Raw genomic sequence first — 25,489 nt, 5'->3', positions numbered from 1 at the left:
GCTCGGCTTCAGAATCTGCCGCTCCTTGAGGAGCTCGCTTCATCCTCGGTCCTGCTTTCTGCAGACCGAGTCCGGAGTTGTCGAGCTGATCGGGACGAGAACCTGGAGGCTATCTTTGCCTCCGTGGGACCCGTTTCACCCGCTTCGACTTACAACGGAGAGGGTGAGGCCGAGCCGCTGGAGCAGGAGGCCGAAGTCGAGCAGGTCGGGCATCCGGAGAAGGAAGCCGATCAGGAGGCGGAGGCGAGGCCGGCAGGAGGCGAGGCCGAGGCTGAGGTAGCTCAGGAGAAAGAAGCTGAGCCAGACCGAGGAGCCGGAGACGAAGCTGGCGGAGTATGATTTCGTCTCCCTTCTCTTAGTCTAGTTTCTTCCTTGTAAAATGGCCTTGAAGCCCTCCTAGTGTAAAAAATTTTCCTTGTGAATGAAAAATTCTCTACACTTGTCTTCGTATAGCTTTTCGTACTCGCCTTTACTCCTGTTGTATTTTACTATCTGCTCGGTACAGCTGCCGAACTAATATAGCTGCTTTGTACCCAAGGAGATGGAGATACTTCACTGGAAACGGCTGTACTCTTCGGCTTTAGACGAAGCTGAGAAAAGAGCTATAGCCGATCAGACGAAGAATGACGAGCTTCTGGCTCGTTTAGTGAAGCTGGAGGCCGATATCAAGGACTTAGAGTCCGATAAGAAAGATCTGGAGGCCGAGCTGAATACGGCCATTGCTGAGAGGACAGCGTATGAGGATTATATCCGTGAGCGCGGGGGAGTTACCATCTCGGATGTTCAGAGTCGAGTTGACGAACTGTGGGAGGAATATCATGTACTCCGTAGGAACAATGTGCTGGAGAGCCCGGCTTGCCAACAAGTTGTGACATCACTGCGGCGTTGGGCTTCTCGGTACAACATTGTTCTTTCTCGGCGCCCCTCCATAGAAAGATTCCTTCGGCATATCGTGCCAACAGATGCTTGCACTCCAGATCAAACCTCTGGTTCCCTTGCTCAAAATCTTGCTCCAAGTCAGCAACGAACTCAGGAACAGCCGGAAACGTCAAGACGAGAACGGGTTCAGGAGCAACCAGAATCGTCAAGGCAGGGACGGACTGAAATTCGCCGAGGAGTTGCGACTATGAGTGAGCTAGATCGACAGATGCTTATTGCAGAGACTCTTCATCGCCGAGGTGTTAGGACTTCTCGGGCTCGGGGAAGAGGCGTTGGGTCGAGGATAGCATCTCGTCGACCTGCTTATTCTTCATCTGCTCGGAACAACCGAACTCGGCTTCCAGAGGATTTTGCAGATAGGTGGCTTAACTTTAGCAACCGCGGACAGTAGAATAGTCCTTTGTAATGGCGTAATGCCTTCTCGTAGGGGAGCTGAATTGTCTGCCGAACGAGATTTAATAAATGAAATTTTTTCCTTTCGCTTTTATCACTGCTTACTTACAGTTCTGCGAAACAATTTCATCGTGCTCGTCATCGGTCTTATGAAGTGAGCTTCTTTGATCGGACTCGTCTTTGATCTTATGAAGGAAACTTCTTTGACCGGACTTGGTTTGTGTTCTAATTTGGCGATTTTTGTCGCCGGGATCGAACTTTCCCTTGTCCTAATTCGGCGAGGTTTATCGCATGGATCGGACTTTCCCTTATTGCAGTTCGTTTCAGACGAAGTGCTTATTTCTTAAGCCGAATTATGGTCTTGTATCTTCCTGAGAAGCTTGGACTCACAATCGTTGGCTTATTGCAGTTCGTTTCAGACGAAGTGCTTGTTAAGCTGAATTGTGGTCTTGTATCCTCCTTGGAAGCTTGGACTCACAATCGTTGGCTTGTTGTAGTTCGTTTCAGACGAACTGCTTGTTAAGCTGAATTGTGGTCTTGTATCCTCCTTAGAAGCTTGGACTCACAATAGTCTTTAATAATCGATCTAAAAAGGGGATCAGCCTTTAAAGAACGATATACCTCGGTACCATTTGTAAGAGACGACAAGCACATAGAGACAAAACACATAGAGAAAAAAATGAAAAAGATGAAAGAAAAAAAACTTTAAACTTTTTATAAAACGACAAGTAAAAGGTACAAGTAAAAAACAAACAAATAAAAACATGTACCCCTATGACCGAACTAGACACAAGACAGACTGACCGGACTTTGTCTCTTACAAGTGGAACTTCTTGAGGTTGGAGACGTGCCATGTTCGGGGTACTTGTTCTCCTGACATGTGAGTCAATTTATAAGACCCTTTGCCGAGGACTTCTGACACCCGATACGGACCCTCCCATGTGGGCTCGAGTTTGCCCAGCTTTTCTGCTCGGCTTACTTCGTTGTTTCTCAAGACGAGATCTCCCACTTGAAATTGAAGCTTTTTCGCCCTTTGGTTATAATACCGGGCTACTTGCTCCTTATACTTGGCTGCTTTTATGCACGCCAACTCTCTTCTTTCTTCGGCGAGATCTAGTTCTGCTCTCAGTCCGTCGTCATTCATTTCTGAGGAGAAATTTAGAGTTCGGGGACTGGGTACGCCGATCTCCACCGGAATTACGGCTTCAGTGCCGTACACCAGACTATACGGAGTTTCACCGTTGGAGGTTTTGGGTGTAGTTCGGTAGGACCATAGGACTTGAGGGAGATTTTCTACCCATTGTCCTTTGGCTTGTTCTAACCGAGCTTTTAACCCTTTCACCAGAATCCGGTTCGTTACTTCCGTTTGTCCGTTTGCTTGGGGATGGGAGACCGAAGTGAACCGCTGTTGAATGTTCAGCTCTTGGCACCAATTCTTGAACGTCTTGTCGGTGAACTGAGTCCCATTATCCGAGACGAGGATGCGGGGTATGCCAAATCGGCACACTATGTTCTTCCAGACGAAGTCCAATGCCTTTGAGCTCGTTATCGTAGCTAATGGCTCAGCCTCCACCCACTTCGTGAAGTAGTCCACGGCAACGATAAGGAATTTCATTTGCCGAGGAGCTTGAGGAAGTGGTCCCACTATGTCTATGCCCCATTGCATGAAAGGCCAAGGGCTTTGCATAGTGTATAGATCGGTCTGCGGCATCCTTGGGACATTTGCATGAATTTGGCACTTCGTACACTTCTTGACGAGCTGCACTGCCTCTTGTACCATGGTTGGCCAATAATATCCCCATCTCAGAACTTTTTTAGCTAAAGCTCTGGCTCCGATGTGGCTACCGCACGATCCTTCATGAACTTCTCTGAGGATGTAGTCCGTCTCTTCTGGTCCTACGCACCGCAATAACGGCTGAAGGTAGGACTTTCTAAAGAGGACTCCTTCATGAAGTTCGTACCGAAGTGCTCGGCACGTGATCTTCCGAGCTTCTCTCTTATCCTCGGGCAATTGTCCTTGATCCAGATACTGCAAGATCGGCGTCATCCAGTTCGGCGAGCTGGATACTGAGTGTACCTCGGCTTCATCAATGCTTCGGTGCATTAATTCTTCCGCCTTTGAGCTCGGATCTGAGGCCAACTTACTTAAGGTATCTGCTCGGCTATTTTCCGCTCTGGGAATGCGGATTATCCGAAAATAGGAGAAACTTCGGCTGATGCTTTGCGCTTTGTCCAAATACTTCTTCATTCTCTCGTCACGGGCTTCACTTGTACCCAACATGTGATTTACTATGACTTGTGAATCACAATGGACTTTGAGAGATTTGACGAGCAGACTTTGCGCTAACTGGAGTCCGGCCAGGAGGGCTTCGTACTCGGCTTCATTATTAGTAGTGGGAAATAGGAACCGAAGTGAGTAGGCTACCTCGTGTCCGTCGGGAGCGACAAGTAAAATACCAGCTCCACTTCCCATCTTGTTCGAAGCTCCATCTACGAACCCGCTCCAGCAGTCCGGCGGCTCTACTTCGGATTCCAAGGGCTGTGCTAGTTCGGCACTGGCAGAATTCTTCTGTTCGGCAATAACAGGAATTGCTTGATCGAACTTCGCTTCTGCAAGAAAATCTGCCAAGGCTTGTCCCTTGATGGCTTTCCGAGGTAGATATTCAATTGTGTGCTCTCCCAACTCTATAGCCCACTTGGCGATTCTGCCTGATGCTTCTGGTTTGGTCAACACTTGCCGAAGTGGCAGATCAGTTAAGACGCATACCTTGTGAGCATAGAAGTATGGCCGCAGTCTCCTTGCTGCATTTACTAATGCCAGAGCAATCTTTTCCAGAGGTTGATACCTGGTTTCTGGACCTCTTAATGCTCGGCTTGTAAAGTAGATGGGAAGCTGCTTTAGGCCTTCTTCTCGTACAAGCACCGCGCTGATGGTTTGATCCGATGCCGCTAAGTATAAGAATATTACTTCGGCTTCGGTTGGAGCAGAGAGAATAGGAAGCTCGGCTAGATAACTTTTGAGCTCGTCAAAGGCTTTTTTCTGCTCGGCTCCCCACTCGAACTTTGGTGCCTTTTTCAACACCGTGAAGAACGGCAGTTGCTTTTCGGCTGCTTGAGAAAGGAATCGATTCAGTGCGGCTAGACATCCGGTTAGCCTTTGCACGTCATGTATGGACTTCGGCATCGCCATGTTTTGAACAACTTGAACTTTTGAGGGGTTTGCCTTGAGTCCGTCCTTTGAAACCCAACAACCCAGAAACTTTCCCGAATCTACCAAAAAGGTACACTTTTGGGGATTAAGTTTGAGGTTGGCTTTCTTGAGCACGTTGAGAGTGGACTTGAGGTTGTGCTCGTACTCTGAAGTGCTTTTGCTTTTGACGACTATATCGTCAACATACACTTCGACCTCCTTTCCAATCAGGTGCCGAAAAAGCTTGTCTACCATCCTTTGATAAGTGGCTCCGGCATTCTTTAAACCGAATGGCATCTTTTTATAAGCGAAAATGCCGAAATCAGTAATGAAGGCCGTTTTTGAAGCGTCAATCTCATCCATTAAAACTTGATGGTATCCTTTGTACAGATCAAGAAAACAAAAAATTTCAAAGCCTATCAAAGCTTCTACTTTTTATCTATGTTCGGAAGGGGATAGCAATCTTTGGGACAGTGCTTATTTAGATCGGTGAAATCTATGCACATCCGCCATCCTCCTTCCTTTTTCTTGATCATGACAGGATTGGCCACCCACGAAGGATACTTCACTTCGAATAACACATCCGCCTTCAATAATTGACGGACTTCGTCATGGATGACTTGACTTCGTTCTGCCGCAAAGAGTCTTTGCTTCTGTTTTATCGGCCGGACTGAAGGATCAATATTTAACCGATGAGTGATTACCTCGGGGGGGCACTCCGGTCATGTCCAACGGAGACCATGCAAAGACGTCTTTATACTCCTTGAGGAGCTGGATGGTTTTTTCCCGAAGTAGGGGCGTTCCCGCGAAGCCGATCTTAACCGTTCTGGATGGATCGTCTTCGTACAGCTGAACTGTCATCGAGTTCGGCTCCGGTATGACTTCGGTCATCGCCTCTGACTCCGGCTGCTGTGATTGCTATGCTTGGTGGTGCCGATCTGACTGCTCGGCACTTCTAAGCGCAATTTGCAGACATTCCTTTGCTCTCTTTTGGTCACCTCGGATGACCGCTATCCCTCCTTTAGTAGGGATCTTGATGGTGAGGTGATAAGTGGAACAAACGGCCCGAACTGTGTTGAGCCAGTCTCTTCCCAGGATGATGTTGTACGGGGACCGAGCTTTCACCACGAAAAACTCAATCATCGTACTGGAGCTAGTAGGCGCTTTCCCCACCGTGATCGGAAGGCTGATAATACCTTCAGGGCGGGTGTCCTCCTGGGCGAAGCTCTTCAGGGGAAGCGGAGCCGGACTGAGCCGAGCTGGGTCCACTTCTAGTTTGTCAAAGCACTCTTTAAAAAGAATGCTAACCGACGCTCCTGTATCCACAAACACCCTGTGGATCAGTTTGTTTGCCACTCCGGCTTGGATGACAATGGCGTCTTGGTGAGGAGAGATGGCCGGGACGGGATCAGCATCCGAGAACGTAATCACTTCGTCCTGCTTCAGCCTTTTATGCGTTGGCTCCTCTCGATTGGAGCCTCTGCGCTCTGACTTTAGGGACGACTTGGTCTTCCCGGCAGGGAGAGCGTCAATAGTCTGGATTACTCCATCATATTGCGGCTCGTCATCGTCTTCGGGATCCGGCTGCCTTTTCGGATCCTGAGGAGCGCAGTTCGCACCACTCTGCTTCTTATTCTTCTTTGGCTGCTTGCTTTGGTATTTTTTCAATGTCCCTGCCTTCACAAGAACATCGATACCTGCAGCCAAGTTTCTGCACTCCTCAGTATCGTGACCGTGGTCTTGATGGTAGGAGCAGTAGCTATCCTGTGGTCGGCGCGCGGCTGATTTCGTCATCCGCTTTGGCTTTTCGAATAGGTCAGAGTGCAGTTCGAAAATTTCCGCTCTCGGCTTGTTCAGCGGTACGAACTGAGCGGGCGGCTTCTCGGGATTGAGACGGGGTCCCAATCTGTCTTGCACCGGAGCCCTTTGAATTCTTTCAAATGGAGTCCGGCGAGGATGCCCCTGATCGCTATGATCGGGCTTCCTTCTGTCTCCTCGGGTCGATGAGCTGTCTAACGACCGTTTGCGACGGTCTGCCTCATCGGCCCGGGAGTACTGGTCCGCAATGTCCCACATTTCCTGAGCTGTCTGCGGACCGCACTCAACGAGCTTCCTGTAGAGAGCTCCGGGCAGGATTCCATTTTGGAATGCCGAGATGACAAGCAGATCGTTGAGATCGTCTACTTGCAGGCATTCCTTGTGGAATCTTGTCATAAAGTCGCTGATTTTTTCGTCGCGACCTTGACGAATGGAAAGCAGCTGAGCCGAAGTGATTCGGGCTTCCGCTTTCTGAAAGAACCTCCTGTGGAAGGCATCCATTAGATCTCGGTAAGATCTGATGCTGCCCTGGGGGAGGCTATCGAACCACCTTCTCGCGTTCCCGATGAGCAGCTCGGGAAACAGCTTGCACATGTGGACCTCGTTGAGACCCTGGTTCGCCATGTTATATTGATAGCGCCCCAAGAAATCGTGAGGGTCCACGAGCCCGTCGTAAGTCATCGACGGAGTTCGGTAGTTCTGTGGTAGAGGAGTTCGGGTGATGTCGTCCGAGAACGGAGTCTTCAGTGCTCCGTACACGGCGAATCCGATATCTCGTCGGTATGGAGGAGATTGAGTTCTCCTGTGATTCCGGTACCGAGGAGGAACTGGAACATGTTGGGGACGGGGATTCTTTCTCCTGGGAGATGCGACACTACTGCGGTAGTGACTTTCTTGTGCGGAGGGAGAAGGAGAATCCGCCGTTTTCGTCTCCGGCTGCTTTTGGCTTTTTTGCAGGAAGGTTAAGAATTCCTCCTGCTTCGCCGCCAAAAACTGCTTGACAGCCTCATTCAAATCGGGCTGCTGGGAAGACTCAGTGGGACGATTTTTGGAGCGGCTTGTTCCTTCGCCATGAGAACTGGTGGTGGATTTATCCCTAGGCTGTTTTCCAGACCTATGGGATGGATTGGCTTCCTCCTGGTTCTCACGGGCAGGAATACGGGTACTCTGCGATCTGGTATGCATTTTTTGGGTGGAAAAAATGAATCAAAAATTCGCTTTATCACAAATTTTGTTCTCTGTTTCCCACAGACGGCGCCAGTGATGAATCCGCGAATTTTTGATGTTAGTAAATGCTGGTAGAGAATAAAGACTACGACACAATGAATTTACGTGGTTCGATTTACTGAAGTAAATCTACGTCCACGGGAAGAAGGGAGGGCAAGATTGTATTGCTTGATCTGGGATTACAGCTTACAACACAGACTTGCTATATGATATTTTATCTCTGGAGAGCTTAACCCTTTTCTACCTGATCTAAGTTCTATTTGTACATTGAACTAGGATCGTGGTTTGCAGCCCCACTAACAAGATCGTGGGTGAGCAATAACTGCTCAATAACTGCTTCGTACCACTAAATAGATCGTGGGTATAGCGGAGGTCGTGGAGGCCTTTCATGAGTCCACTAACTCCTAGTTCGGTCGAATGCTGAGACCGAACTGCTGGACTTTACCGATCAGCTCTTGCCGATCTGAGAGGAGAGCTTGACTGGTCGGCTTTTACCGAGCTGTAGGCTGAGTCCGAACTCTTTGGTCGTGCCGAACTCTTTGGTGCCGAACGGATACTCTTTCTTGGGCTCTGGGCTGATGGGCCGTCACTGTTATTGGGCTTGCCATTAGGGTTTAGTTCGTACCCCATCACCGAACAATTTGCAGAATTTATGAGACTAAGTATGTCTCAAAAATCTCCAAAACAGCCGTTTCAAACTCAACCCCAACCAAAGTCGTTGGGAGATGTACACATACAAACCAAGCTCAACGGGGAAAACTACCCCCTATGGGCGAAATTGATGCAGATGGCGATCAGGGGGGAAGGGTCTTATGTCTCACATTTCTGGAGTGTCAGACCCCCCTTCACCAACCGACCCGGCCTACTCAAGGTGGATACAGAGAGATCACTGCTGCTTCAACTGGATCATCAACAACATCGACGCCAGCCCCGTAAACGAGGTTTCCCAATACGAAACAGCCCAAGATCTCTGGGAAAACTTGCCTGTTACGTACGGAAGCGACGCCGATCCATTCCAAATCTCAGACCTGCACCGACAAGCATACTGGAAGAGACAAGGAAATTTATCGTTGGAAAATCTATGGCAAAAATTACAGGACTTGTGGATCTCTATAGACAGCAGAGACCCGAATCTGATGGACACCCCGTCCTCAATCGAGAAATACAACCAGATCATCCAACGACACCGATTGTACCAATTCATATGGGCGCTCGACGACGGATATGACAAGATCAAGCGAGAGATCCTAAATATGGATCATATCCCAACGGTTAGAAAAGCCTATGGAATAGTCAGACGAGAGGTTGTCAACGAGAAGCTCATGAACTCAGAGGCCAAGGATTCCGGAGTAGGGGTCGGACTAGCAACCCTCGACCGAAGCCGAACATATTCCACCCAGAACCAGCCGCCACCATCGAAACCCTACTGACGAGATGAGGACAAAAGCAAGCTTTTGTGTTCTCACTGTGGGGGGAAGAAGCACACAAAAGAAACGTGCTTTCACCTCCACGGGTTCCCGGGGTGGTGGGAGGAGATGAAGGACATCGAAATAACGGTGGAGGAGGCGGAAGAGCGGCGGCAGCCGTGACAATCGGCGATCGGGCCACCTACGCCTATGTATCGGCGGGCGGCATCGGCCTAATTGCGGCGAATGGAGCCGGCAACTGAGACCAATTGGCGACAGAGGAGAAAGTAGTGGCATCAGCGACGGTTGCAAGAGTATGGTCAGAAGGTAATACAACGAGGGGAGACCTCACCGGCGACAAGGAGATGGCGGCGGCTAGGATCCCCACTGGAGAGGACTCGGTGGCGGAGGCTAGGGTTTCGACCAAGGGAGCGGCGAGGGTTCATGGAGGAAATGGGGTGTTTTTTGCCCTAAAAATCTTCCTTCCCCCGAAACCCGAATTTGACCCCAGAATTTCCCCGAAATCCCAACCTGACCCCCGAGCCAGAACTATCTCCTAAATTACACCTCACATACTCCTCAAAATGCCACTCTGACCCCCGAACCCGAAATACCTCCCAGATCCTACCCCATGAATCCTACAAATTTCCAAACAACCCTAGAAAATTAAAACAACCCGATATTTACCCCCTCAAAAATAAAAATTTTCAGTCTTAACCCCACACAGCAAAAACCTTGCAGATTGCACCCCAAATTTCTGATAAATTTTAAAATCTGCCATCTATACACTGTAAAAATTCCTTTGATGCCTTAGCCTGTTCCTCCATGTCCCAAACCGGCCCTAAAAATATCCATTAGATTTTTGATTGCGGAGCAACAGACACAATGTCTTTCGATGCTTCTGATTTTCTAACCATCTCAAAATCTACTAAGTCCTATGTCCAAACTGCCAGTGGGGATCTAGCCTGGGTCCAAGGGGCCGGCATAATCAATATTTCTCCCACTCTACGCCTTTCTAACTGTCTTTTTGTCCCGTCATTATCACACAAGCTTCTATATATCAATCATGTGATGAAGGAGCTTCATTGTAAATTACTAATGTAGCCAAAATTTTGCATGTTACAGGATATCAAGACGGGGACGATAGTTTGGCGTGGCACTGAGCGACGAGGACTGTACTATGTGGACGAGATAGCCCAACAGAGTGTCGCGATACTGACTCACGGACCGACAGATAGACAGGCTTGGCTTTGGCACCGTCGGTTAGGACATCCGTCTATAGGATATCTTCGCATGCTTTATCCTAAGTTAGTTAATTCTATGAATTCCTTTAATTGTGAAACTTGTCTGTTAGCCAAAAGCCACAGACACACCTTTAAGTTGAACAATACGAGAATGAAAAAACCTTTTGCTTTAATACATTCTGATGTGTGGGGCCCTGCTCCTGTTAGTGGGGGTCAAGGTTTTCGCTATTTTATGTTATTCATTGATGATTATTCTCGTATGACTTGGATATATTTCTTGAAAAATAAGTCTAGCGTTTTTGACAAATTCACTCAATTCTATACCCTAGTCCAAACTCAGTATAACCAAAAGATTCAAATCTTAAGGTCAGATAACGGGGGGAATTTGTCAACACAAAAATGCAAGATTTTTTTCGGGGAAAGGGATTAGTTCATCAAACATCTTGTGCGTATACTCTAGAACAGAATGGGGTAGCTGAAAGAAAAAATTGATATATACTTGAAATTACCATAGCCCTTCTAATTGAGTCAAAAATACCCAAATCTTTTTGGCCCGAAGCCATTGCTACTGCAGTCTACCTTATGAACAGATTGCCCACGGGAATTCTAGAATTCAAATCACCTTTAGACTTTTTTCCCAACATTTCGAGCTACCTTCTTCCCTATCTCTGGAACCTAGGGTGTTCGGGTGCACTGTCTTCGTGCACATCCCTAAGCAGGACCGTTCCAAATTTTCCCCATGTGCCCTCAAATGTGTCTTCCTGGGTTACGGAAAAAACCAAAAAGGGTATAGATGTTACGACCCAACCACTAGGACCATGCATACAACTATGAATTATGATTTTGTAGAGGGAGAGTATTTCTATAGCCAATCTAGTAGTCAGGGGGAGATACAACCTTCAGATAATCATCCGAACAGCGACCTACTAAATTGGCTACCTACACCCATGTCTACCACTATCCCAAGGGAAATCCAAGAAGGGGGAGAACCACAATCAGGGGGAGAACTAGAGCCACAGTCAAGTTCTGTCACAAGTTCTGTCACAGACGTTGGTCCAACAGAGGAGGTTAGCAGCACCATCGGGCCGTCACATCCTGTAGTTCAGAACGAGGAGCAAAGTGGTAACAACTAAACATCAACCCCGTCATCGATTCCAGAGGTAACTGGTTCAAATAATGATAGTGCACCCTCGGGAAACACTAATCTTGACAGGAACAATGGAGCCGAATGTGGAACCAGTGGAGGGTGTGGAAATATGGAACAACCCTACGAGTTACCTACTAGAAGTACAAGAGGAGTTCCACCTCGAAGATACTCGCCTGAATGGAAAGGAAGAAAGGCCAGATATGTAGTAGCAAATATTGCCCAATGACAGCTATCAGAAATGGCCCGAGCATTCGAAGCTGCCCTGTATGAGGAGGAAGAAATTCCACAGTCGTTCGAAGAGGCGTCAAAACATAAACATTGGAGAGAAGCCATGAAGAAGGAGATAGATGCCCTCGTCACAAATGGAACATGGGAGAAGTGTACACTACCTGATGGAAGAAACCAATTGGATGTCGGTGGATTTTCACCATTAAAAGAAGAGCAGATGGTTCAATCGAGAGATATAAGGTGAGACTTGTGGCGAAAGGATACACTCAAGTGTATGGAATATATTATGAAGAGACCTTCTCTCCTGTTGCGAAGTTGAACACTGTTCGAGCTTTGCTATTTGTAGCGGCATGTAAAGATTGACCCTTACATCAGTTTGACGTCACCAATGCCTTTCTTCATGGGAAATTGGAAGAAAACAAGGAAGTCTATATGGACGTTTCTCCTGGTTTTTCGGCAGAATTCGGAACCGGCCAAGTGTGTCTTCTGAAGAAAACACTATATGGACTGAAGCAATCACCAAGAGTCTGGTTTGGAAGGTTTTGCCAGGCCATGGTTAAACAAGGGTTTAAACAAAGTCAATCAGATCACACACTCTTCACGAAGAAACAAGGAGACAAGATAACCTGCCTAATTATCTATGAGGACGACATGATCATCACGGGAGATGACAGTGAAGTAATTCAAAGCCTGAGAGAGAACCTATTCAAGGAATTTGCGATGAAAGATCTCGGAGCGTTGAAGTATTTACTTGGAATCGAGGTATTGAGATCGAGACACGGGATATTCCTAAGGCAGAAAAAGTATGTCATAGATCTGTTGGCAGAAACAAGTTTATTGGAGTGCAAGCCGGCAGAAACTCCTATGATCACAAATCACGGCTTGAAGATAGAAGAAGGAGCCGACCTTGCAAATCGAGAACGATATCAACGGCTGGTAGGAAAGCTTATCTACTTATCACACACTCGGCCATATATCACTTATGCAGTCGGCGTAGTCAGTCAGTTCATGCACCGACCACAGACCGACCACATGGACGCAGCCTTAAGAATCGTTCGATACCTGAAAGGGACGGTGGGCTATGGAGTGTTCTTGGCAAAAAGAGAAGACCTCGAGATTGACGGATACACTGACGCTGATTGGGCGAGCAATCCTGTTGATAGGAAGTCCACAAGAGGCTACTTCACTTTTGTTGGAGGCAACCTTGTTACGTGGAGGAGCAAGAAGCAGAAAGTGGTAGCCTTATCAAGTGCCGAGGCAGAGTTAAAGGGAATTAAGAGTGGACTTATGGAAATCATGTGGTTAAGGAGGCTGTTAACAGAAATTGGCTACCCACCTACATGGAAGAGCCAATTATTCTGCGACAATAAAGCAGCGATCAGTATCTCAGAGAATCCGGTCCAACACGATAGAACTAAATATGTGGAAGTCGATCGACACTTCATCAAGGAAAATCTCGAGGCCGGCACCATTGAGTTCCTGTTTGTACGATCCGAAGAACAGCTGGCAGACATCTTGACCAAAGCAGTCCATCCAAAGGCCTTCAAAGAGATTTTGGGCAAGTTGAGTATCGGGGATACCGTTTCTCAACTTGAGGGGGAGTGCCAAACATATCAAGGAAGATATTCGGAGATATTCCTACCAAGGGAGAAGATTAGGGAATGAGTGATTGATTCAATCACATAATAGCCTAAAATAGATTGATCACATTTATGGTATTTTCCATAGTTAAGGAAAAGTCATCTCTATATATTGAGGGTTGTAATACATTGTATATCATTCAATCAAAATACAAAGCATCTTCCCAATACTCATACTTAGAACCTTTTCGCCAATATGATCCACCTCTCTCTATTACCATTTTAAGACAAGATGAGAACAAAGAATAGCACATAGTCAAAAACAAATACTAATACAACTAATATCAAAATAGTGTAGCAGATTCATTTATTCAGTCTAATGTAACCAAATTTAGTTCTAGCCTCATCAAGAGATTAATCTGAACTTCAAACAACATGAACAAATTCACAATGTATTTTGCTCCAACTGAATTTTATGGTAGCAACGCATCATAAATTCGACGAAAAATGAAGAATGCTAATGCTGTAAAATATAGTAATAGTACTAGAAAAGGCAGGTATGACTATAACAGAGTAAATAATTGAAATCACTAAACAGGAAAAAAAACTTCAGACTTTATTCGTTCATTTGTGTTGAAACTCAATATAGGGAAAAGGTTTTCTTATTCATCGTACTTGTGAACACAGATCATACAATGTTATATAAGCTATGATCCACCTCTCTCTATTACCATTTTAAGACAAGATGAGAACAAAGAATAGCACATAGTCAAAAACAAATACTAATACAACTAATATCAAAATAGTGTAGCAGATTCATTTATTCAGTCTAATGTAACCAAATTTAGTTCTAGCCTCATCAAGAGATTAATCTGAACTTCAAACAACATGAACAAATTCACAATGTATTTTGCTCCAACTGAATTTTATGGTAGCAACGCATCATAAATTCGACGAAAAATGAAGAATGCTAATGCTGTAAAATATAGTAATAGTACTAGAAAAGGCAGGTATGACTATAACAGAGTAAATAATTGAAATCACTAAACATGAAAAAAAACTTCAGACTTTATTCGTTCATTTGTGTTGAAACTCAATATAGGGAAAAGGTTTTCTTATTCATCGTACTTGTGAACACAGATCATACAATGTTATATAAGCTATGATATTTACAAATAAGGTAAACCTATATTAGCATTATTGCTATGTTCTATTTATGGTTCAATATTCCTCCAAATAATCTCCCTTGATTTGTGGTGATCTCTTGTGATCTTCTAATTATGCTGTGTGATCTTTTTCTAACACTCCCCCTCAAGCTAGGTAATGGGATTCCCAATACTTAGCTTGCACAGTACTTCGTGGAACGACTTCGAGTTCACTGCCTTTGTCAAGATGTCTGTCAGTTGATCTTCCGACTTGACTTAGGGCATTTCTACTACCTTGGCTTCAATGTTCTCTTTGATGAAGTGTCTGTCCACCTCCACATGTTTGGTTCGATCATGTTGTACTGGGTTTCCGGAGATACTTATGGTTGCCTTATTATCACAGAACAGCCTGCATGGAAGAGCTGGTCGGAGATCCAATTCTGTCATCAGGTTTCGTAACCACAATATCTCTGTCAGTCCACTCTTGATTCCTCTAAACTCTGCCTCTGCGCTGGATAGAGCTACTACCTTCTGCTTCTTACTCCTCCATGTTACAAGATTCCCTCCTACAAAGGTGAAGTACCCGGCAGTGGATTTTCTGTCATTTGGATTTCCTGCCCAATCTGCGTCAGTAAAGCCATGTATCTCCATATGTCCATGTTTTGCAAACATAAGCCCGTGTTTCGCCGTTCCCTTCAAATATCGGACAATCCTCAAGACTGCTTCCCAATGTTCCTCTTGGGGTGCATGCATGAATTGGCTTACCACACCGACTGCATATGCAATATCGGGCCTCGTGTGGGATAGATAGATGAGCTTCCCAACCAGTCGTCGGTATCTCCCCCTGTCGGCTTGTCTTGCTCCTTCCCTTATCTGTAGTCCATGATTCTGTACCATCGGGGTATCTGCGGGTTGGCAATCGACCATCCCAACTTCTGCCAACAGATCGAGTACATACTTCTTCTGATTTATGAATATCCCCTTTTTTGACCTTAGTACCTCAATTCCCAAGAAATATTTGAGAAGGCCGAGATCCTTCATCACGAATTCATGAAACAGATTCTTCCTTAGCTCGGCTATCTCTCCCTAGTCATCTCCGGTAATGATCATGTCATCCACGTATATAATCAAACACGTGATCTTGCCAATCTTCTTCTTGATAAACAATGTATGGTCTGAGTTGCTCTGTTCGTAGTCGTACTTCTTCATCACTTCTGTAAACCTGCAAAACCATGCCCTTGGGGATTGTTTTAACCCATACAATGCCTTCTTTGCTGGCAAAATTCTCCATCTAGAAAGTCCTCGGAGAAACCAGGTGGAGGTTCCATGTACACAGGTTTTGGCAATTCTCCATAGAGAAACGCGTTGGTCACATCAAACTGATGAAGTGGCCAATCCTTGTTAGCTACAACCGAGAATAGTACTCTGACAGTGTTGATTTTTTCCACTGGTCAGAATGTCTCATCATAATCTACACCATGAGTCTGGGTATATCCTTTCGCCATGAGGCGGACTATGTATCTGTCGATGGTGCCATCCGGTTTCCTCTTTATCGTGAATACCCATCTGCATCCAACTGTTTTTGCTCCGTTGGGTAGCTTGCTCCTTACCCATGTATTGTTCTTCATCAACGCCTTCATTTCCACCATCATTGTGTCCTTCCATCGTTTATGTTTCATTGCCTCTTCGGCCGTCTGTGGGATTTCTTCTTCTTCATATAGTGCAGCCTCAAATGCCCGAGCCATTTTGGTTAGATTCCCTTGCACAAAGTTTGCCACGGCATAACGACTCCTTTTTCCAATCTTCTTTGGGGAATATCGTTTCGGCGGAACTCCCCTTGTACTCCGACAGGGGAGCACATATCTTCCTGTGTCTCCATCAACTGTATTGTCTTGTTCCTCTGTTTTAGGAAGGTCAGTGGAAACTTGAATCTCAATTGTACTCGGTTCAAATATTACCTCGGATTCGGATATCGTCGGAGAAGGATCATTGGGGCGTGGTTGAGGAGACATTCGTGGTAAGACCGGCTCAGCAGAAGTGACCACTGGATCTGTTGGTTCCTCAATCGAGGAGCTTGGAACTGGCACAACCCAACTTAGATAGTCTATGGTACTATCTGGATCACTCTCCCCCTGACTACTAAGGTGGGTGTGGTAGAAAAACTCGGTTTCCAAGAAATTACAGTTCTTGGTGGTAATGACTTTTTTGGTGTTGGGATCGTAGCATCTGTACCCCTTTTGGTTCACCCCATACCCTACAAAGACACATTTTATTGCGCATGGAGAGAGTTTCGTTCTTTCATGTTTAGGAATGTGGGCGTAGACGGTGCAGCCAAAGACTTTAGGGGAGAGGCTGAGGTAGTCTGGGATTTTTGCTTGTTTAGAGAGGATATCTAGGGGGTTTTTCATTTTCAGGATTTTGGTTGGGAGGCGATTGATAAGATAGATGGATGTAGCGACGGCTTCGGGCCAAAAAAGTTTTGGGACTTTGGATTCAATCATAAGGGCTCAGTTCATTTCGAGAATTATTATGTTTTTCCTTTCTGTTACCCCATTTTGTTCGGGTGTATAGGCACAAGAAGTTTGGTGAACGATCCCATTATCCTTACAAAATTGGGTCATTGAACTGTTAACGAATTGTGTCTGAATTAGTTTGAAAAAGGATGCAAACCTATCAAAGACTTCTGATTTCTGTTTCAAAAACTAAATCCATGTCATCCTAGTACAGTCATCCACAAAAATCACAAAATATCGAAAACCGTTTCCACAAACAAAAGGTGTTGGGCCCCAAACATCAGAGTGTACTAGAGAAAACATAGATTGCATACGAGTGTTTGTAGGTTTAAAGTCCTGTCTATGGCTCTTGGCCAAAACATAAGTCTCACAAGAAAAATCAGAAGAAATAGAAAGGTTCGGGTAAAGTAATTTAAAGTAACCAGGAGATGGGTGTCCTAGTCTTCGGTGCCAGAGCCAAGTTTCATGTTTCGTGGATCCGTGAGCCAGCATTGCACTTCCATGTTGAGCTATCTCATCCACGTAATAGAGTCCTTGCTTCTCAGTGCCACGCCCAAGAATCCTCCTCGTCTGAATATCCTGCAGAATGCAAAAATCAGGATGCATTAGTAGAGTGCAATTTAACTCCTTCGTCACATGACTTATAGACATCAATCTTTGAGACAGTGTAGGAACATAGAGACAATTCTTAAGCCGGAGTGTGGGTGATATTTCAATCGTGCCAGAACCCACAACAGTAATTAGTTCCCCATTCGCAGTTCGAATATACGACCCATTTGTATCTTCACTATATTCAGTAAAATCTTTTTTAACTGGAGTCATTGTGTCGGTTGCCCCACAATCAAATATCCAACCTTTCGATTTCTTTTCGGTGATGTCATAAACATGAAATGCAGCGGAAATATCTCGTAAGGGTGAAAAAGTATTTTTTGACACAAAATTAGGGTAATCTTCGATTTTTTTAGCAGCTGGGGGTCCATTCTTAATTTTTCGGAAATCTGGGGGTCTATCTAAATATGGAGGGGATTCTGTTTTGTAATTTCCAAACTTGAGGGGGGAAAAATCGTATATAGCATAATTGAATTTAGGGTTTGGATATAATCCAAACCCTTTACCTCCTTGGACGGCGCCTCCACCAATTTCCGTCCACTCCGCGAGATTTCCAGCACCCCTCACGTTGCCGCCGGCCGATGGAGACTCCAGTCGCACCCCGCTTCCAGTTCCAGTCGATTCCCCATGATTTTCGACTTCCATTCGCCGCGGAACTCCATCTCCGTTCACCCCGATGGCAATTTTCTCCTGGGCCGGAGAACCCTTTGCTTTCTGTCGTTCCTCCCACCATTCCGGATATCCTATCCGTTTGAAGCAATTCTCCCAAGTATGCTTTTGTCTTCCGCAATGGGAGCACCATAGTTTTGAGGTGTCGACCCTGTTTCCTGACCGGCTGGTGGCCAAAGGTCGTGATGGTGCCGCGGTATTCCGTTGCGGCGGTCGTTGGTTCTGTGAGATTAGTCCTTGTCCGATTCCGCCAAATGACGATTCGGTTCCTCCGTTGGCTTCGTCGGTGGGTGAGGACGATGTCGGTGGCATGATTCTCCGTCGAGCCGCCTCCATCTTCACCCACCCATACGCCGCCTCTACTGATGGCACGGGCTCCTCCTTTAGAATCTCCCTCCAAATTGCGTCATATTCTTGATTTAATCCCGTCAGGAATTTGATAAGCCGTTTGGAATTGGAGTAGTTCCGGAACTGGTCGATCCCTTTATCACAACAGCTAATCGGTTGTTTCTGACTCCGATCTATATTGATCCACAATCCGTGAATCTTTCTGTAGTAGGTTCTGAGTCTGATTTTGGCCGAAAAAAAAGGGTCGGGAAATAGGTATTGGCTATGATGATATTTTTCTGAGCCACAATCATTCTGACTCTGATGCCATGTTGAAACTCAATGTAGGGAAAAGGTTTTCTTATTCATCGTACATTTGAACACAGATCATACAATATTATATAAGCTATGATATTTACAAATAAGGTAAACCTATATTAGCATTATTGCTATGTTCTATTTATGGTTCAATATTCCTCCAAATAATCTCCCTTGATTTGTGGTGATCTCTTGTGATCTTCTTATTATGCCGTGTGATCTTCTTCTAACAATTTGCAAGGAAATTTAGGAACATAAAAGCCGAGTACACAGAATCCATTTAAGAATAAAACTCAATGGCAACGGAACGAACCTATTTCTGCTACCTTGTCATGATGATATACTTCAATGAGAGTATGCAATTCAGGGAGAAAACATATGATCTTATTTAAAGAGAATAGGAAAAAACATGTGCTCAAGACTAGTTTATGGAAAAACATCTAATTGTATCTCGAGTAATGTCTGAAAATCTGATGAAAATAAGGAAACTAAAATAATTCGGGAGAAGTACCAATTCGCAGGTGCATCCTGGAACCAAACGTTAACCACAAGCATACAACATGTAATTTGTATGGTTCCTGCAAGACGCAGATATTCAGCATCCCATCACAGCACAATTATAGACGAAACCAGTACCTTGCTTCCGGCCAAGCACATCCCACTGTGGAGGCCCTTCACCCGGAACCCATGAATGCACTTCAATTAAATTCCCACCAAGAGCATGAGGACCACCAACGACAATAAGACGGTCGCCACACGCTTTGAATGCTATGCCCCAACCCTACCCTCCTTATTATACTTTTTGACCTCCTTAGAAACATAATCTGCAGCATACATTTCATTTTTTACAACAGCAATCAGAGGTGGTGCCCCGGACATAGCTGTTGGTGGGGCTGGCTGAACCGGCGATATGTTGACAATCTCCGTCCAAGTCCCATTTTTCAAATCATATACCTCTCCGCACGAGAGATGCGCGAATCCGGCTCCTGTTCCTCCAACAACGTAAAACTTTCCATCCATGAAAACCGCAGAACAAGTTTTTCTTGCTTTCTTCATGCTTGGAAGCATCGTCCACGTTCCCGTTTCAGAATTGTATAACTCCGCATAGCTGAGGGGATTTGCAGACTAATATGGCGATTTCTCCGAGGCTAGCAGACGCAAACAAACACCTAGGCTTGTTCATTTGCATTCCCGTGGTCCACGTGTTTGTCAACAAACTATGTCAAACCTACCTAAAACAGAGGAGGCAAATTAGGGAGTAATTGGGGAGTCATTAAAGAGTAATTGATACACAATTGATATGGAATACTTGTATTAGAATAGATTTATTCTTTCCCTAAAATACTTGTATTCCTCCCTATATAAGGGAGAAGAACGAATGTATGAAAACACACAAAAAAAATAGAAATCCAATACAAGTTCTTTTCTCCAAAACGCTCCAATATGCGTAGTTCTTCCAATCCTCTCGATTACCATCGATAAGATGGTATCAGAGCAGGTTTACGTGGGATTGAGACTCAGAAAATTTTCATCACCGTCTCAAATACCTTTCCCGACCAGTTGAAGCCTGCAAAACACAACAAAAAACGATGTCAGATTCCGAATCTGAGGCAGCGGCGGCGGCAGTGGAGTTAACCCAGGCAGCACAGGCGGCGGCGACAACAAAACAGACGTGAATCCACCAATCGCATCAGTCGCCGTAGCGAGGACTTGGTCGGAAGGTAACCAATCACAAAATAATGGCCAAACCGGCGGTGACAGCGAAAAAGGAGGCGTCGGAAAAGCTAGGGTTCCCACAAGAGAGAACCATCTGGAGGCGGCTAGGGCTTCTAAACCCGAGCATATATCTAGCAAGCTTTCCCGATTTGCAAAAATGCCCCAAAACTCCCACAATTCCCAAATATCACCCCATCCGGAACCCCCCCACCCAAAATAGCACCCCAAATTTCCCATATATTACGGAACCCACCCCAAAAATCCCCGAAATCTCAGAACCACCCCCACCATAGTTTAAATTCCCAAAATCGACCCCATACTTCAAACAAATACCAATCTGACCCCTCACCAGCCAAATCCTTACAAATAAGCCCCCAGACTTTAATTCTCGCCCAATATCACCCTAGTATACCGTGTCGAAACTCATTTGACGCGTTAGCCTGTTCTTCCACCTCCAATTCTGGCAAAAAAGACCCGCTCTGGATATTTGACTGTGGTGCGACAGACACAATTTCTTTCGAAGCCTCAGACTTTGTATCCATCACCACCTCAAAAAAACCCTATGTCCAAACCGCCAGTGGGGACCTAGCACGGGTTATGGGGGCAGGCACAATCAATATTTCGCCCACTCTTTGCCTCTCTAATTGCCTTTTCGTTCCGTCCTTATCCCATAAATTGTTATCCATTAGTCATGTGACTAAAGAGTTTAACTGTAAATTACTAATGCAACCTAAGTTTTGCATGTTACAGGATATCAAGACGGGGATGATAGTTGGGCGTGGCACTGAGCGAAGCGGACTGTACTACGTGGACGAGATAGCCCAACAGAATGCTGCTATGATGTTGACTTCAGGACCGACAGACATACAGGCTTGGCTTTGGCATCGTCGGTTAGGGCACCCATCTTTAGGCTATTTTCGCCTTCTTTTCCCTGAATTAGCTAGATATTTGAAATCCTTTCATTGTGATACTTGTGCGTTGGCCAAAAACCATAGGCATTCTTTTAAGTTAAACAATACAAGGGTTAAAACTCCTTTTACTTTAATACATTCTGATGTTTGGGGTCCCGCTCCTATTAATGGAGGCCAAGGATTTCGTTATTTTCTACATTTTGTTGATGACTACTCCCGCATGACCTGGATCTATTTTTTTAAACATAAAAATGAAGTGTTTGATAGGGTTGTAGATTTCCATAACCTTATTCAAACTCAATATAATCACACCATTCAGATCCTTAGATCAGACAATGGGGGGGAATTTTTTAACAGTAAAATGCAAGAATTTTTTAGGCAAAAGGGACTAATTCATCAAACCACGTGTGCATACACTCCGGAACAAAATGGGGTCGCTGAAAGAAAAAACCGTTACATCCTAGAAATTACCCGAGCCCTGTTAATTGAATCCTGAGTACCAAAATCTTTTTGGCCGGAAGCTATAGCTACCGCCGTATACCTCATAAATCGCCTTCCCACTGGCATACTTGGCTTTAAAACTCCCTTGGACGTCTTCTCACAGCACTTCGAAATACCATCATCCTTGTCCTTAGAACCTAGGGTTTTCGGCTGCTCGGTCTTTGTTCATATCCCTAAACACGAACGTTCCAAATTAGATCCCTGCGCCCTCAAATGTGTCTTCCTTGGCTATGGGAAAAATCAAAAAGGATACCGCTGCTATGACCCAGAAACCCGTAGAATCCACACTACCATGAACTGCGATTTCGTGGAAGGCGAATATTTCTACGGCCAATCTAGTAGTCAGGGGGAGATACATAATTCGGCCGAGAGTCCAAACAATATCCTCCTAGATTGGCTACCAGACATGGGAAACAACCAGTTAGGGGGAGACCCACATATGGGGGAACATCAGACAGGGGGAGAGACCCAGCCAAGCCCTGTCACAGACGTTGGTCCACCTGAGGAAGCTAGTAACACCGCCTGGCCGTCACATCCGGTAATACAGAACGACGAGCAAGGTGACACGAATCAACCGTCAATCCCGCCTTCGATTCCTGAGGTAACCAGTTCAGATTCTGATAACATACCTGTGGACGAAACTAACCTTAATAGGGGAAATAATGAGGAAAGTGGAACCAGTGGAAGAAGTGAAATGGATCCATACGAGTTGGTGCCTCCTCGGCGGTACTCACCTGACTGGAAAGGGAGAAAGGTGAAATACGCAGTATCTAATATTGCGCAAAGTCACCTATCAGAAATGGCCCGGGCATTCGAGACTGCTCTATATGAAGAAGAAGACATTCCACAGTCTTTTGAGGAGGCAAGCAAACACCAACACTGGAGAGAAGCTATGAAAAAGGAAATAGATGCTTTAGTCAAAAATGGCACATGGGAGAAATGTACGCTACCAAAAGGGAAGAAACCAGTCGGATGTCGATGGATATTCACCATAAAACGAAGAGCAGATGGTTCAATCGAGAGGTACAAGGCCAGATTAGTGGCAAAAGGATACACCCAAGTGTATGGAGTAGATTATGAAGAAACATTCTCCCCAGTTGCAAAAATGGAAACAGTACGAACACTCCTATCTGTGGCAGCATGTAAAGATTGGGCACTACACCAGTTCGACGTGACCAATGCCTTTCTTCATGGAGAACTAGCACAGAATACGGAAGTATACATGGAGATCCCACCAGGCTTCTCTGAAGAATTTGGAGGAGGAGAAGTGTGTCGACTACGGAAAACACTGTATGGCTTAAAGCAATCCCCACGAATCTGGTTCGGAAGATTCTGCCAGGCTATGATCAAACATGGATTCCAACAAAGCCATTCTGATCACACTCTCTTCACAAAAATGAGGGACAACAAGATAACTTGTCTAATCATCTATATTGATGATATGATTATCACCGGAGATGACGTAGAAGAAATACAAAGGTTGAAAGAAAATCTGTTCAGAGAATTTGAGATGAAAGACCTTGGCGCACTGAAATATTTTTTGGCGATCGAAGTACTGAGATCTCGACACGGAATATTCTTGAGACAGAAGAAATACGTCTTAGACCTGTTAGCAGAAACAGGTCTTCTTGACTGCAAGCCCGCAGACACTCCAATGGTCCTGAATCATGGCCTCAAAATAGATGAAGGGGCAGAACTAGCAGACAAAGAAAGGTATCAACGCCTAGTCGGAAAACTCATATACCTCTCACATACGAGACCCGACATTGCGTACGCCGTGGGCGTCGTGAGCCAATTCATGCACCAACCTCAAGCCAATCACATGGAAGCCGCTTTGAGGATTGTGCGTTACTTGAAAGACACTGTAGGCTATGGAATCTTCCTAGCAAAGAGAGATGACTTGGAGGTTGATGGGTACACAGATGCTGATTGGGCAAGCAATCCAGTGGATAGGAAATCAACAGGAGGTTACTTCACATTCATTGGGGGAAACTTGGTTACTTGGAGAAGCAAGAAACAAAAGGTCGTAGCTCTGTCAAGTGCCAAAGCCGAGTTCCGAGGTATGAAAAGTGGACTCATGGAAATCCTATGGCTTAGGAGATTACTCACAGAAATTGGATTCCCACCTACTCGAAAGAGTCAGTTATTCTGTGACAACAAAGCTGCAATCAGCATCTCAGAAAATCCAGTACAACACGACAGAACCAAACATGTGGAAGTTGACCGACACTTCATAAAAGAAAAATTGGAAGGAGGCACTATCGAATTCCCTTTTGTCCGATCAGAGGAACAACTGGCGAACATACTAACCAAGGCAGTTCATCCCAAGATCTTCAAGGAAAAATTGAGCAAGTTAAGCATCGGAGATACCATTGCTCAACTTGAGGGGGAGTGTCAAACCTACCTAAAACAGAGGAGGCAAATTAGGGAGTAATTGGGGAGTCATTAAAGAGTAATTGATACACAATTGATATGGAATACTTGTATTAGAATAGATTTATTCTTTCCCTAAAATACTTGTATTCCTCCCTATATAAGGGGGAAGAACGAATGTATGAAAACACACAAAAAAAACAGAAATCCAATACAAGTTCTTTTCTCCAAAACGCTCCAATATGCGTAGTTCTTCCAATCCTCTCGATTACCATCGATAAGAAACTGTATCGATAGATAACGTACAAACAAGAAGCTCAGTCCCAACAGCCAAGGATTCCTTATCAGAAAACACAAACACATTATTATAACTAATACTTGGCATATGCATCCAACGGTGCCGTATAGGGTCAGTCAAATGCTTCCCATTCGTTCAGCATGCACGAAAAGTAAACCCAATGCTCGACTACCCCTCTTTTCCGTCTTAATTTATACAGCTCCCCACTACGAACAAGAGACCGGAAACTCCGGTTCAATAATGTAACCGTAAAAACAGCTAATCACGTTATCCAGACCAATGTCAGCAATCAATGAGCTAGAATCTGAATCAACGCCAGCGTGTCCCTGCCTGCTCGACTGACCAGACACTGACTTATAGATTCCACCAATAGACAATTCGGTATCTACTTGATCGCCCAAATGCTTTGGGCACCTTTTCGACCACGTCATCCTCCTCGCCATCTTTTCTTTCCAAATGGCCTTTTCATCCCTGTAGGTCATACCACTATTGCTTTCTTGACTACTCGACATCGGATGATAGTCCCTCGACACCAAACAATCCTTGCCTTGCAACATATAATTGAACACGAAACAAAATCAGCACCAAATTTTCATCTCTCTTTTTCTTTTTGGAAAAAGTAAAACAAAACAATGAAGAAAAAAAAACTAGTAATTCTTAGCTGCACAGATCAATCAGTGTAGAATAGTCATGCATAAGTTGATAGAATTCATGTTCAAATTCCAACTTCAACTTACCAAATTGAATTTTCAAGAAAAAGAGGAAACTTATCAAATCCATCAACAAATATTCAAATTCCCATATATAGAAAACAACATTAAAACCTGATATCTAAACATAAAAACATACAGAATGACAAGCAAAGAAAAGCATATAACAAGATAACCCCATATTCAAAAACATTGAAAATAAATCAAGAGGTTAAATCAATTGGAAC

The 25,489-nt window shown here is 45.0% G+C and overlaps 1 protein-coding gene and 1 pseudogene across 1 annotated transcript; both read right to left on the bottom strand.

Annotated features, from left to right (window-relative positions):
* Positions 1-13,996: 13,996 nt before the first annotated feature.
* Positions 13,997-15,358, bottom strand: LOC121770520 (secreted RxLR effector protein 161-like). Its single transcript, XM_042167234.1, has 2 exons — positions 14,681-15,358; positions 13,997-14,044 (listed from the first exon to the last, which is right to left on the bottom strand). The coding sequence occupies exons 1-2, from the start codon at positions 15,356-15,358 to the stop codon at positions 13,997-13,999; spliced, it is 726 nt and encodes a 241-aa protein (XP_042023168.1).
* A 3,990-nt stretch (positions 15,359-19,348) lies between these two features.
* Positions 19,349-25,109, bottom strand: LOC121771264 (annotated as a pseudogene).
* Positions 25,110-25,489: the final 380 nt, after the last annotated feature.

The sequence above is a fragment of the Salvia splendens genome, chromosome 16, assembly GCF_004379255.2.
Source record: "Salvia splendens isolate huo1 chromosome 16, SspV2, whole genome shotgun sequence".
NCBI lineage: Eukaryota > Viridiplantae > Streptophyta > Magnoliopsida > Lamiales > Lamiaceae > Salvia > Salvia splendens.
Note: the sequence above shows the minus strand (reverse complement) of the source record. Positions and strands in the feature narration are given on the sequence as shown.

Excerpts from the sequence above, each read along its gene's own strand:
- LOC121770520 (XM_042167234.1), bottom strand. The coding sequence starts at position 15,358 with ATGAAGGATCTCGGCCTTCTCAAATATTTCTTGGGAATTGAGGTACTA. Across the intron at positions 14,045-14,680 it reads TAAGTATCTCCGGAAACCCA|ATTAATCTCTTGATGAGGCT; the intron begins GTACAACATGAT and ends TTTGAAGTTCAG.